Source organism: Heliangelus exortis, chromosome 6, assembly GCF_036169615.1.
Source record: "Heliangelus exortis chromosome 6, bHelExo1.hap1, whole genome shotgun sequence".
Lineage (NCBI taxonomy): Eukaryota > Metazoa > Chordata > Aves > Apodiformes > Trochilidae > Heliangelus > Heliangelus exortis.
The window spans coordinates 8263207-8277993 of record NC_092427.1 but is presented as its reverse complement, the minus strand read 5'-3'; the positions used below and the strand labels follow the sequence as shown (position 1 = coordinate 8277993).

At 37.3% G+C, this 14787-nt stretch overlaps 1 protein-coding gene across 3 annotated transcripts in view; it reads right to left on the bottom strand.

The window, feature by feature from the left end:
* DPP10 (dipeptidyl peptidase like 10) overlaps positions 1–14787 on the bottom strand; it is a 448704-nt gene that overhangs the window by 26708 nt on the left and 407209 nt on the right. For all 3 annotated transcript variants that reach the window (XM_071746523.1, XM_071746524.1, XM_071746525.1), the window contains exons 11-16: positions 10769–10892; positions 8655–8693; positions 7294–7401; positions 2939–3030; positions 1372–1419; positions 547–668 (exon numbers count right to left, since the gene is read on the bottom strand). In XM_071746523.1, coding sequence (XP_071602624.1) covers positions 547–668; positions 1372–1419; positions 2939–3030; positions 7294–7401; positions 8655–8693; positions 10769–10892 — 533 coding nt within the window. The remainder of the gene's footprint in view (positions 1–546; positions 669–1371; positions 1420–2938; positions 3031–7293; positions 7402–8654; positions 8694–10768; positions 10893–14787) is intronic.

The following is a 14787-nucleotide window of genomic DNA, read 5'->3' as shown; positions in this document are numbered from 1 at the left end:
ACCATACCCATTTTTTGGTAGATACCCACATACAGGTGTGGGTGAGTGTTTGTAGATAGACTGTGTATACATGGAGAGACATTTATTGCAGAAAGCAGGCCCTAATTTTTTAACTGGCTATAGTTGCACAAGAACAATGCCAATTTATAATCCTATATATATATAATATACATTATATATATTATATGCATATATAATATATATAACATATAATATATACAATATATAATAAAGCTGTTATGAACCCCAGTGCCATCACTTTTAATTGTACTATACATTTTCCTGTTTGGTTTTTTTGGTGAAGGGTTTAAGGTAAATGTAAAAGCTGAAGTCCTTCACTAGGACTGAGGGGTTAGGACTGGAGAAGCTTTCTGATATCTCTTGTTATCTAGATTTTACACAGAACATCTTTACTTACAGCCTTGCAATACACCCTGTACAGAAAGTGAGCTAAATGTTAGATTCCAGCCTAATGCACTTCTCAGGGGAATACATTATAACTGAGAAGAAAACACAGAACTATTCCATGCTGTGCATTTGACTTACCTTTACAGTGCAGTAAAAAATGGCTGTTCATGGGGCTGAACTTTGCACTGAAATATGTGCACTGATCTCTCCAGAAGTTACATGAGAGACACTGACGATTCAATGATCCCGCTGTTGATACGCTGGGGAAAAAATGGAGCAGAAACATTTTCCACTGGGGTAAAATTAAATACGCCAAGAATTAGCTAATCAAAGTGACAACATTTTTTTCACTCCCTATATTTGCCAAAATATGTCTTTCTCACTTTGTGCCAGATGCAACATGGATGGGATTCCAAACCTGCCCAAAGCACAACTGGGGTTGCAATAACCAGAATTGCTGCAAGGTAACAGTGTTAGTAGGAAACCACTGGAAAACTCATTAACTTCAGATTTAAGCAGAGATGTTTGTGGAAAGAACAGGTTCTGTGCTCACACAATAAATCACAGTATTAGACCTCATAAATATTATTTTTCTTTAGAAGATTTTCAGAACTCTAAAAATTAGGCATATTATATGCTTCCATTTAGGTTTACCTTTTTAGATGCTTATACAGGATGATACATAAAATCTATATAATGTATATTATACAAAATATTATATTTTAATATAATTATGTTTCATAAAATATTAGAATTACTAATTGTATTTTTTAAAATAAAATATTGGCATTTTTAGTTTTGAAAAACTTTGATTCTTTTCTTTTTACAGCTCAAGTGTACTAATTTTTACACAGTATAAATGATTACCCAGCCTAAAAGCAGTAATTAAGCTCAGAGAATGTCATCATAGCACTTAAAGCTCAGGATGAAGATCCTGTTAATGCAGCCCCATGCACTTCTTACCTATGTAGCTGCCTTCCTCTTGCAGATTCTTCAGTGCTTAAGAAATAACTGTGCCCAAGAGATGAAAAGATTAAAATCAGTTTAGTGAACTGTCTGATTCAGGTGGTGTTTAGAGAAGCGAGACATCAAAAATAACATTTTTAAAAAATAAAAATTCTCAAATTTAAATAAGAGCAAATACTTATATATAAATATAAGATTAACTTAGACCCACTATAAAAAGTAGTTATTAGAGATGCTATAAGATTTCATATTAAAACAGTAATGAACATAGTATTTCACAATTTCTGTTTAATTCCTGTAATGCCCAGGAGCTCCAGTAGCAATCAGGACCCCTTTCTGCATATTACAAGCACAGAACAGAATGGTTTACTTTGTCTCCCAGAGTTTTCTGTTTAATTCCAAGGAGTATAAAAAGTCACACTGAAATCATATTCTAAAATACAATAGGCCTTGTGATGCCTGAAAGCCTTATTAGCTGTGGGACAACTTTTCCTTCTAGTTAGACACAACCTAGCACTGTAGGCAAAGTTGTACAGACAAGTTTGCATGGATGGAAAAAGGTTTAGCAGAGCTGCTGCAAGGATATTAAGGCAAGACCTCGATGTGTCTGGGATGAGTTCCCCATAAGGTTTCTGCATGAGAAGTTCAAGGAGGGTAAGAAGTTCACTCAGGTGGCTCAGATAACCCACATGCAATCTCCCACCTCTGCAGGCTCAGGGCATCCAGATCTCATTTTTTATCTGGACCTTGGCAGAATTATCAATAATTTCTTTACAGACGTATTTTCAAAACCCATGGAAGGGCTTAGCCAGAAGGGGCATTGGAGATAACAGGCACTGATGCCATCTCAAAACAGTCTGTGATGAAATATTTATTTTACAGAATTAGACACATTTATTTATTTTTTGTCATGTGCAGGTATACGTGAGGACTAACCAAGATGCACTAAAGTTATTTGGACCTTTCAGATGCTTTGTGTCAGTTCTTTACTGCTCCCAAAAAATCACCAGATGTGCTGCATTTCCTTCCAACTATGGCCCCAAGATAGGCTATGGAAAGACTTCTCTGAGTGATGTGGGTGCAAATCAGTTTTGGATAATCCCTCTGTATAATTTCAATTTATGAAGTTGAATCAGACCTCCAAAGTCCAGAGACCTCATGCAGTAACCAAGAAAGCATAAAACTGAAGATCGGGTGTTTTATCAAGTACTAAATATTTACTATGACTTCTTTTCTGGAATCCAGGAAATAAGTCACCAAAATGTTATTATTGTTGTATTGTTGTATCGTGTGTTAATTTCTTTTATTTAAAAAAATACAGTGAGCCAACTGATGTCAGAGTATGCTCCTTCTCCCTCAGGATAAAAACAACACCCAGTAAGACACTGCCAGATAAATTGTCTTACAACTGCCTTATAGGTAACTGGAAGTGTAAAATTCATGATAATGCTCAAAAATGAAAGAAATATCATGGCTTAATTGTATATCTACTATTTACAGTTACATTGATTCCACTTTAATAACTCAGATGTTTTCAGAAATATACAAAGAGAATAATGCTTACATCTTCTGAGTATTTTCATCGTACGCCAGGATTTTGATAACTTCCCAGTTTCCTGATGTGAGGTGTCTCACATTGATTTGTTCACTTTTAGCCTGGAGGAAGATGGAAAATATTAACTTTCACCTTACTTGTAACATTTTTCTCTGCCGAGCAGTATTGTCTGCACACTGATGATTACAGGGTTTTAAGCTTTCATGTGCCACAATACATCTTGAAATCACATACTTCCCATTTTGACAGGCCTGAACTTCTAGTATAACTTCCCCCCTATATATATATATATAACCTTTCAAAGTTTATATAAATTATCTCAGTTTCTGTTACACTTTTTCTGCCCATAAGTAAACAGCCAATACAATTCTTATACTTCAGGCTAAGACTCTTCTAAGTCCACCTTTTGTTTCTCTGTGTATCTTCTCATTTACAGGAGCAGAGCAGTGCAATCTAACACAGAACATTGTAACCCCAAAATCTGACCCAATGTGTGCTCACCAAACTTTCATGTTTATCAAATGCTTCTACTGAGCCAAGACTTCTTGCAAAGATGCTTGCCAAGAGAGGACACCAAGACCACCCTCATCCAAGGAGGAAGGCAAACCTTGATGAGAAAAGTACCATACAGACTCAGACATAGCTCACAAGATCTAAACGTAGTTAAAGCCCCTGTTCCAAGGTGCTCTCTCTTCATCCAGGGTCTATAAGAAGAATCTAAGAGCAGGCTCCAAATTTTGGCAGCTGTACCAAATGCTTACAAGCTGTGAAGCACACCTTGCTACACCCCATAAATCATTTCTGTTCCAGCTGCATCTTAGGAAAAATAACTGCCACGAGGGAAAATTCAAAAACTCTGTTACAGACAGTGCTGGCAGCTTTCTCAGCCAATGCACCAGGAACTGAATTAGGAAAACATCAGGATGCAACACATTTCTACCTTGAGGCAAAACCAAACTCTGTGGCTGGAAGCTGCAGCTGACTCCTCATCAGACACAAGTCAAAACCAATGAAAACTGAAGAGTGAGAACCTCATTTGAGACTGCTTCCTAGTGCAAAATGGTAAATTCTTCTATATGCTTCTGAAAATTAAAACTTCAGCCATTAATATAGTTGAAAAGTGCTTTTTCTGCACCAGGGCTGTGATGCTTGTCCTCAATATAATAATTCCTTGGTTTTAAATTCAAAACAAATGTTGTAAAGAGAAGATATGATGCTTCATCTTATAGTTCAGCTTTAGTGGGTGACACTGAGCTGCTGGAGGTACAAAGGAGGTCAGAGGGAGGATTTAATGGGGCTTTCTGGCCACGTGCCCTGTGAACCTGAATCACCAGTCCATACATAATGACAGTGGCCTAAGGGGTTATGTGGCCTGCAAAAAGTCATAAAGGCAAAGAGGTTTTTTTTAAATCCCCAAGTTTCTGAACTGTGCATTGTAAACTCAGAGTTCTGCACCACCATCAGCAATAAGTAGAAAGCAGAAAATGCTCAAGAACTTTGAGACATGACTGGAAATGGCAAAGGAGAAATGAGTCCCTTAAGATCTATTCTGTAAGAGATCCACAAAGAAAGAATGATGCAGTAACTCTATGACAAGTCTTGCACATCCCAACTGAAAACAGGACACTGTGTCAGGTGCTGTACATATGTTTATGACATTGGTTCCCTTGTTCTGGAAGGGTCTCATATTTATTGCTGTCTCCAGGAATGATTAGAATACAAACTAGTGATTTATTTTAAGTGACTATTTCTTTTGTACAGAGAGAGAGAAGCTGCAGCAATTGGAAAAGATATTTAAATATTGAGATTACAGAATCTAACAAGAAACAGCAATAAAAAGCCCAGCCAAGCATGCATAAACACAGTTTTTTTTTTCAAGGTTACAGCCATAATACATAATTTATGAAGCTTGTAGAAAGTTCTTGCCTTGATCCATTACAGTTATTTTATAATTCTTATTTTTTGGTTGGGAAAAAGACTTTCTGGAGTTGCAAAGCTCAAAGTAAGAAAAGTCTAGATGAGTAACACACGATTCAATCCCATTTTGAGATTAATTTCTTTTAAATAATTCATAAGCAACTAAAAGCATTTGAAAACAATAAACCAAACATCTAACCCTTACCCTAACGGTAAATAACGTATGATAAACAGTAACCTTCTGAACAGTGGCCTCCCCTTGCAAGATTTAATTAGATGCTTCTGCTAATCTGCTTTGGTTGTATCACTGACACTGCTTTCCTAAAGTACTGTCAAAGAAACACAGCCCAAGAAAGACCATCATTTGTCATCATTTGTTTTAAGACTGACAAATAAAATCCAGTGATTTAATTAATCTAAAGCAAGCCATTAAGATTTACTTCTTTGTCATGTATGTCCATGTCACTTCTGGGTATTAACTCCCCTGCACTTGGAAATTGATTTCTGTTAATGATCTGATACTTGCCCTGAGTAAAACAGAGAAGTAATGAGACTCTAAATGGCAAATCCCAATATAACCCAAGCTTCATTATGAAAAAACTGGGATCACCCAAGTAGAAGCAACCTGCTGACTGGTTTTAAATTCTGCAGGGCACCTGTTATGCTGCTGTGGCTCTCCCAAGGTGTGACAAAATCTGATGTGACAAAGGGCTTTATGTGCAATGGTTAATATAATTTTTATGTCTTTGTGTTTGCTTTAGGAATAATAGACAATCAGATTAATGCAGTGTGTAAAGCACACCATATAAACACATTTCCTGTCCTTTATTGCCCTGTATCAGCCCCATTACCACACAGAATGCTGCTTATTGATGTGTAATGCTTGATAGAAACATGGGACTCCACATTTTCTCTTCTCCTCAGGAGCAGCTGTGTACTTAAAGTCAAACTCATCATTAGAGATACCATGTGGATTTGTTTAGTCATGGTGATAGCAACCAAAATTGAATTTTTTTATTTATTTTTGGAGCTGTACAGTACCCAACGCTCTAATTATGCCCCAAAGGGGTAGAATATTAAAATCTTAATCATAAACTTGACTTTAAATATCATTCTGGTGGGATTAAAACATGTATTCAGAAGTAGGTATATGTTTGATTATCTTACTGAATACAAGTGGGCTTAACCTTTTGCTTAAGTACTTTTCTGAATAAGGACTGAGTTTCCTGGGCTCTTTAGCAGTGAAAAATGCCAAAGTCTACAGGTCTAAGATACATTTGATTGCACTTGTAACACCCTTGGGAACTCTGAAAGTTACCTTTCAGCTCTTCACCATTATGATTTAATGTAAATTAAAGATACTTTTTCATATGGGAAAGAAGCCAAAACAAGACTTGATTGACTAAAAGCTTTTGTTCTACTGTGAATTTTTGTGTGGTTACTGCATTAATACACTTTTACCAGATTGGCATCTGAGTTACTGTTTTCTTTAGAAGATAGAGTTTGACATGGTTTTGATCCCTTTTTTTCTTGTCTGATTCTTTCTTGATATATTTACTCTAGTGAATGAGTATCTTGCTCTTGCTTCCTCAGGTCAAATTTGCATTAAAAATCTTTTGCTCTTTTTCTGTCTGCAGTACACTGTGAACATGTCTCAGACTTAATAATGTTCATACCAGAACACTGTCATAAAGGGAGATAACAGAGCTGCCTGGTGCAAGTCTGATATTTTGATATTTTGGGTACCTTGAGAATCCCTCCTATGTCATCTGGCTCTGGTAAAGGACCTGGATTAATGCTCTGCTGATTTAAATAGATGCCTTGGAGTGTTCTGTTCCAGGGAATAATTTCCCTTATTTGTTCATCACAACTTCATGACAGTGACCTTCAAAGTCATAGTGCAAATTTATCTTCTTTCAGATTCTTCTCTGGAAAAAGCCATGACCCTGGGAAATGGAAATTGCTGGAAAATGTTGCAGTTGGTATTAAGAGTTCTAATTTTCACAGAATCTTAAGTTTTGGGAATTGCCTCCCTTTACTGTTGTCTGTAAAAGCAGAATTCTGAATATTCTGAATTGCCATCTAATAATATACTATATAGCATATATAAAGAGATAAAAATGAGCATTTTTGTAGATTTCTGGAATTGTTACTGACAGAAGGGTTTAACAAGAAAACACCTCTGCTTGTCTATGGAGGTACAATAGAAACATGAGATCTTCCAGAAACAGTACTTTGGAAGCACCTGTCATTTTCATACACTACAGCAGAGATCTAAGAGACAGAGCTCCATTTAACCTGCAAGAAGTCATAAATATGTCCCTCTGTGCCAAGTGGCAACCTGTGGCAGGACCTCAACACAAGTGTGCATATGTTATTGAAGTGCAAGGCTTTGGTAGGGTCATGTGTCCTCAGCATATTAAAAATACAGTGAACTAAAACCTTACCTGAACAGTAAACATGGCTATGTGGTGAAATTCACCCCGGCCTCCCTGCTTCACTGGGACAGTCATGAAGAACTTGCTGCCATCCTTGGAGAACACTGGTTCTTCATTCTACAGATGTGAGAAAGATGGTGATACCTTTCCTTGGACTTCATAACAAAAGATCTGTTCATTTTTTTTGTCTGCCTGGTTTTGGTAGTTGCTGGGCTCGTAAGACAACTAGAGAAAAATCCCTGCCTTTTAAATATATTCTGCAAAGCCCAACAAAAATGTGGTGGCTAAGGGGAAATGTAGTTCATGCCAGTAGTCACCACTGTGCAATCTTGTCCTAAAACATGGGTTGTAGCCCTCATCCCTAGTGCCACAGGACTTTCCAGGGTACATTCTTTTACAGACATGCAGTTAATGGCAGAGGTAGTGAGGAGGAGAACAAATGTTTCCATGATCTGGACTCAGCAAAACATTACTAAGCACATGCTTAACACTTACTGATTTTGTTAAAGTAATATGGAAAAAAAAACATATTGAAGTGCTTTGCCTTACCATAAATTTTAGCCTGATCTGATGCCATCTCTCCATGTCTAACTTTACACAGAAATATTATAGGAAAATGGCTTGCTATAAAAGCATAGATTTTTTTTAAAGTGATTTCTCATTTGCACATTGCAAAATGAAGCCTGAAATTTATTTTAAATAGAATGTGTTTCATCCATTTATTGGATAGCTCTTCTGAAGCAATGAAAATGGAATCAGTTGCTGACATATTAGTTCAGCATATTGTTCTGGGTATGAATTTAGAAATCTTATTTTTACACATTCCAATTATAGCTTGTATGACCTCTAATCAATCTTTGGACTCCTTAATTTGGTGAGGTTATTTTTTAATCAGAAAAAAAAATAAGTGCAGTAGATGGGACACATTTGGAATGGGATTTCTCTGATCTGTCTTTAACCACCCAAGGTACTTAACACATTCATCTAAGTGCTGACTTCACTGAATGCAGACATCAGAAAGTGAAGGGAACATCACTTTGGAAACCCAGACAGGTGTCTCAGTTCAAAGGGTTGAACTGCTGGCTGGAAGTGCAACCTCTCCCCAGCACTGACCCAGTTAGTTAGCTGGTGAAATGTCTTCTGGGTGATGCAAAGTGACAGGATTCCCACTGTCAGACAAACATGCTGCCATCTGAATGTCTACACAGACACTGCTATAATTCTCAGCTCTTAAATTAATTTAGGATCCTAAAAAGTATTCAGTTTTAAAGGGACTGGCTTTTAATAGCCTACAGAATAACAAATAATTAAATAAAATTACAATGAAGCAATCGCACATTGTACACCCAGAAACAGCATTTATACTATACCTGCTTAGGAAGCCACAGGTCTGACTGCATTTCATATTTCTGAAAAAGAAAAAAATTGCTTTTATGGAATAGCTATAGATAATAGAATACTTCCCACACTCAGCAACAGGTCTCTAGATATTTCATGTGTTTTTTCTACTGCATCACAATCTTCACATCTCTTCGCTGGCACCTACGTTGAAACAAATGATAATTAAAAATTCAGCTGCTTTATCCCGAATTCTTGGTGGAAGACCACATGGGACCTAAGAATGCCTTTTCTAGTCCTTTCTGATTAGATATCAGGAAGCTTTATGCAGGCAGTTCTATTTGTTTTTTATCTCTGGGCATAATATCTTGATATCTGGATATCTTAGGTCCTTCATCAACACTGGGCAAACAGCCAACATCAAGCTCAAAGCATGAAACCTTTCCAAATCACAATCCCTTGCTTTAATGGGTTGTAGTGTGGCATTAGTGAAGAGGAAAAAAAAAATCAAATTATTGTTGTTGATTGGTCAGACTCATATTTCATATCCTGACATAAAAAAAAAAATCCCAAATACTATGCATATATTGTTTGAAAAATTTATAGAATATACATTAGCTGTTGTAAATTGTCACAGTCACACTGAAGTAATTAAAATTTATTAGCTATAGAAGGATCATCTATAGCCTGAAAAATGAAAAATCTGTAGCTATTACAGCAGCTGGTTTTATGCAGGGCTTTTTTGGAATCAAGAACATGCACAAAATGATTTAAAAAAATTTAAAAATAGGTTTATAGTTCAAACTGAATGGTCTGATACAATGTTAAATCCTCACAATATGGCCTTTCCTCATTCATTGCTGAGTTCAAGAGCATCCCTTTAACCCAGCATAGGAACCAGTCAGGGTTACAAATGTGAGCCCCATATGAGCTGTGCTCCATGTGGTGACCTTCCTCACCCATCTACAAGGTCCTTTGCTGCACTTTATTTCTTCTGAAGTGGGACTTTTCAACACCTCTCTCTCACATTATGTCCTGTTTCAAAGCTCCTTGGATAACTCCTTCAGGCTGTGGTCAAGTCCACTTGACCACGGAGCACACAAGGGCTTCCTTTCTGAAGTGACTGCTCACAGTGGCTCACAACTCACTTTCTGAACAAAAGGGCACAAGGTAAGAAGAAACTCAATGAACAAGCCTCCATGTGCACCATCTTAATCCATACTTTGGGGATTTATTCACAGTTTCTGAGTCAGGAAAACCAACCTGCACTATGTATCAAAAGAAGCAAAGTCTCCCTAACACTTTAAAATTACTGACTCGGTAGCAGACAGCAATGGGAGCCTTTTGACTCAGAGGCAAATTTAGACTTATATCATCATTCATAATAATTCACACTGCCAAATTATACCCCATGCTTTGGAGCATCTGTTGGTACTGTTATTAGCATGCAGAGAAAATATTTATACTTTTAGCTAGATCTGGGAAGAGACCGTGACTCAGAATGGGAAATGGGCCAACTGCATTCAGGATGCAAGATTGTCTATGGAAAAGGAGAGATGTAATGCAGGAGTGTCAGAAGGCAAAGTCTGGGTCAAGGGATGGGATGTGGTTGGACTCAAATATATAATTGTATTTCAGTTTGGCTTACATTCAAAATTAAATATTCCAGCTGCCTTCCAATTAACTTTTCCTAAAGTTATTTAATTCTGCTGTTGAATGTGCATGAATTATCAGAATTTAACACATTTTTCCTTAAACATGTAATCTGTGAGAGACAGAAAGATCTTGAATAAAACTGTTGGGGGAGACAGGAGAAAACAGGCACCTGAAAATATCTGACAGAAGATGAGCTTGTCCCTGCACTAGCTATATTCAAAGTACATGACGTTTAGCAGCTGCAGTTTCCCCTGAACTTAATGAATGAACAAAGCTTACTAATTCTAAAAATGTCACTCAGTGTTGCTAATTGCATGAAATCATCTCACCAGATATGGAGTTTTCTTACATCTATTTCCTCTCTGTTGACTAATTATATTCAACTTGCAAATAATGCATTTGAAAACTGATTTCTGAAAATCCTTTCCTGAATATGAAACAAAAATGCAGGAAGAAACTTTGACAAGAGAATTTAGGAGAAACAACTTACCTTGCTGCAAGCCCCAGTTGTGGTTTCACAAAGTGTAAGGATGGAGATATTCTGCGGTCTGTTTAACCACCTCACCACAGTCTTGGTGTTGCTTACCCATTTCACCATAGTGATGTAATATTCTCTAAGTAAAAATAGGAAAACACAATCAGATCATTCCTGTTGCATATGAGACATTTTTGCTTAAAAAAATACAGAGTCCATCAAATGTTTGATTTGTACTGCATCACAGTATCAGTACTGATGGATGGAGAAAATAACCCCCAAAACCCTGACATCTGTGTTTTGAAAAGGAGGAAGGCTCAGTTCAATTGGGCTGCTCCCCTGGGAAATCTGTACTCCACTAACACCCCTGCTCAGCCATTTGAAATAGATAAACTTTACCACCCATGAAGCACATATTCATGAAGCATTTGTTCATGAACACACATGAGCCAATTACTTGCTGGCCAGATTACTGAATTCCAACAGAAGTCAGCATTTGCCTTTATCAAATACCTTCAGAAGAAATACAGTTTTGTAGAAGAATCCAGCCCTACTACAAAACAAACCAAAACAAACCAGGATGGTAAGTCTGTAATGTTAAGAGTGCAGGCCAGACCACTTTAAAATTTTACTTGTTATAAACCAATAAGTGTTTTATAAGAGGACTTCTGCACAAAAGGGAAGTCACACCCAGTACCAATGGATGTCAGCTTCCATTTTAACAAACAGTTCATTTATATTGGCCAAATTAGCTGTCCCTCCATGACTCTGGCAGAGCAAGGGAGGCTTCCCAGGCACAGACTCAACGTATGGAGCATCTGCCACTCTCTTCCCTAAATCCTTCCAGGCTGTCAGACTGGGATGATACAGAAGAAGATCTGTTGCAGCTTGTCAGCCCAGCCAGCCTTGCTTCATTTCTTTACCTGTGGCAACTCTCAGTCCAGCTGAGTTATGGGCAACAGTGGAGTGAACTCATCTGGAAACTCATCCCCCCTCACAAACAAGGCTCTTGGCTTGCACATAATTAGGCTTTTAATCTAATATTGATGGAGATCTCATTACTCTTTGACAACATATATCTAATTATACATTCAAAAGACTCCCAGTAGCTCAAGGATCCTAAGCAGAGCCAACAGTCAAGTTGTGTTCAACTGTGATGCTTCCCACAAAAGATGCAGGAGACAGCAAGTCACTGCAGCTTCTTCAGCCTCAGCTGGGTGCTATATTTGAAGAACACAGCTGAACAAACAAATATGCACAACTTTCTGCTGGCTTTTATGTCTGACTTTTAGGAAGACAGGTATTTTCACATGTAGATACCAGAATTATTAGAAATCGTGTCAGATACATCCTGAGTCTAATATATAAGTGGTTTTGTTTTCGAAAACTTTTCAACTTACTGAGGAGCAAAAGTGTATGCCAAAAGTAGCACAAGTTTTAACACAAGACAAGGTGACTGGTCAAAGCCAAGCAATGATCCAGCAAAAAAACTGGGGACTGCAATGCCAAGTCCCTGGTAATTGTTTCTCTGTATCAGAACTCAAGAAACAAAAACTCTTGTTTTAAACTGCAGTCATAAGGTCATTCATAAGGTCATTCTGAATCATTCCAACTGTGCATACAGAAGCCCAAAGATAGCCAAAAGGAAATGTTCCAAACATGTATATAAGGAGATACTGGTCTTCAGACATTAAGGTAAGACAGCATCCACTGACAACAAAGCCAAAATTATCTCAAAATCAAATTCTAAAAATTAGAGCCTGAACTGTTCTATTTGATAAAGTGAAGGATGAAAACAGCAGATATAATAATTCAGAATCCAGCCAATGTAGTAATTAAAAGCCCAAATCAAACCATAACATCATCTTCTATTACTGACATAAAACTCCTTGATCACTGAAATGAAAGCAAAAGATCATTTTGTTTCCTTTTTTTCCCCCCCTTTCGTCAACTATGCTTAAAAGTATGTTCAAATTTCAATATATATATACATATATATATATACATATATATATATATATGTAGAAACACACATCCTTCTGAAATGAAATACCATCTCCAGGTAAAATTCCTTTTTAATGTGCAGTTTTGCAGTCAATCTGTTGTTTCACACATCCTGTGGACATACACACAGACAGAGTAGTAGTTTTGTCACAAGTCAATAGATATAACCAAGTCAAAGTTCATAGAAGGAAACCTTATGTTTTATTAGACTGGCTGATATAGGTGAATAAAACAGAGAAGCCTGCAGGGCAAAAACTGTTTTAGATCTGAGGAAGCTGTTGTTAGTTTGCATCCTAACTTCACAGGCTTTTTTTCTGCAAGTAATCTATTGTTCTGGTAATGGAAAAACACTCTCTCTTTCCCTTCAGACCCAAGTACACGACTATAAAGGTATCACTAAACCCTCTGCATCTGTACATACATTATATTTCCTCACAATATCACTTTAAAGAGGAAAGACTACAACTGCTCCCTGGACAAAGGACGGAAGCAAGATGCTAAATAAAAAACTAGACCTATTTTAGAAGCTCCGTTAGATACCCATCAAATCAGGTGCTCTACAGCACTTTGCTTGTTCATAGCACAACTTTCACCTTTGTTCAGAAACATTTCTTAAACCAGACTGTAGATTAATTTACTTCATGTCCAAAGAGTAGCAAACACAATTATCGATCCCTTCGTGCAATGTGAGTTTAAACTCTGTATCACACAGGGGCTGTGTGGCAGAGACAGAATCCACATTTAGCATTTAATTGGCCTAATAAGAGTGGCCTTTTATTTCTCGCTGTGCCTTGTTTTATTCAAGCTGTGTCTCCTTACCCCACTCCTTTCTTTTTCCTACACTCTGTGTAGCCAGAGTTTTCCCAGGTTTTTCCTTTTTAATCCCTTTTCTTACAGTAGGGCCGCTTTAAGATGGGAACCATAAAATCCATTTTCTGATACCCATCTCCTCTATCCCCCCCACCATCTCACCAGGTCTCAGTGTTCACAATGAAATCCCTGATGTCAAGAAAACCTCATTCATTCCCTGCCTCATTGACCTGCCTTTTTGGTTTTTAGCCAGTCCCCATTTTGATGTCTAATCAAGTTTTCATCTCAGGCTTTTTAGTCTCTTCCCTTTTATCAGCCCTACAATTTTTTTCTTTCTGAACTCCAAAGTTAGTTTCTTTACTCTCAATAAATCTGACAGAAAACACTAAAAACACTGAACACAGCAAAGGCAGTGTCCTTACACAGCATCCCATGATCTGTCAGTATTGAAGGAGTTTGTATGTGACTCACTTTATTCTGCATTGTATTGAATCAGGCAATGCATAAAAACAAGGGTTCAAGCTCCTTGACCAGATGTAGAGCTATTTATAGCATTTATATCTCTTGCTTGCCTTCAAATTGGCCTGAGGCAATAATATGAGATAATCAGTATAAAGAATGTAGAGTTTTCCTGTAGGCCTGTGACTCAGGAACATGACAGGGCAGCTCAACAGCAGGAGCTGGAACATCTCATGTGTGCCAAGGGGGTGCCGCACATGGAGGAAGGTTGGGGACTGAGAGGGATGGAGGATAAGCAGCAAGCAAAAAATGTTTAGCTGCAGGTGTTAAGACAGCAAATGTCTTTCCTGAGCATATGGCAATTACCTTTTTTTTCCCAAAGACTTGTAACTTGCTGAAATCTGTATTCATTTTTCACTGATGATAAGAAATAAGTGAAATATCAAAGGTGTTTATTACCCTTTGCCAAGCTTGAAGACCTATATTTTAAATGTTGCTTACATTTTAAATCTTGTGGAATGTTTTCCTTTATTTTGATGATCTTAATTGATAAATAGTTCTATGGAGGTAGTTTCACAGTTTTTAAATACATTCACCATCACTCAAAAATGTCCAGCACATCTTGTTTCATTGGTAAGTTTTGGGACTTTTGTGACCCGAAAGATATATATCTGTATCTTGCTGTCTGTGATTGTAAGCTTAGCAAAGCTGACAGAGACAGTAGCTGAACAAAGGGATTTGCTCTGCATTACACTAGAAGC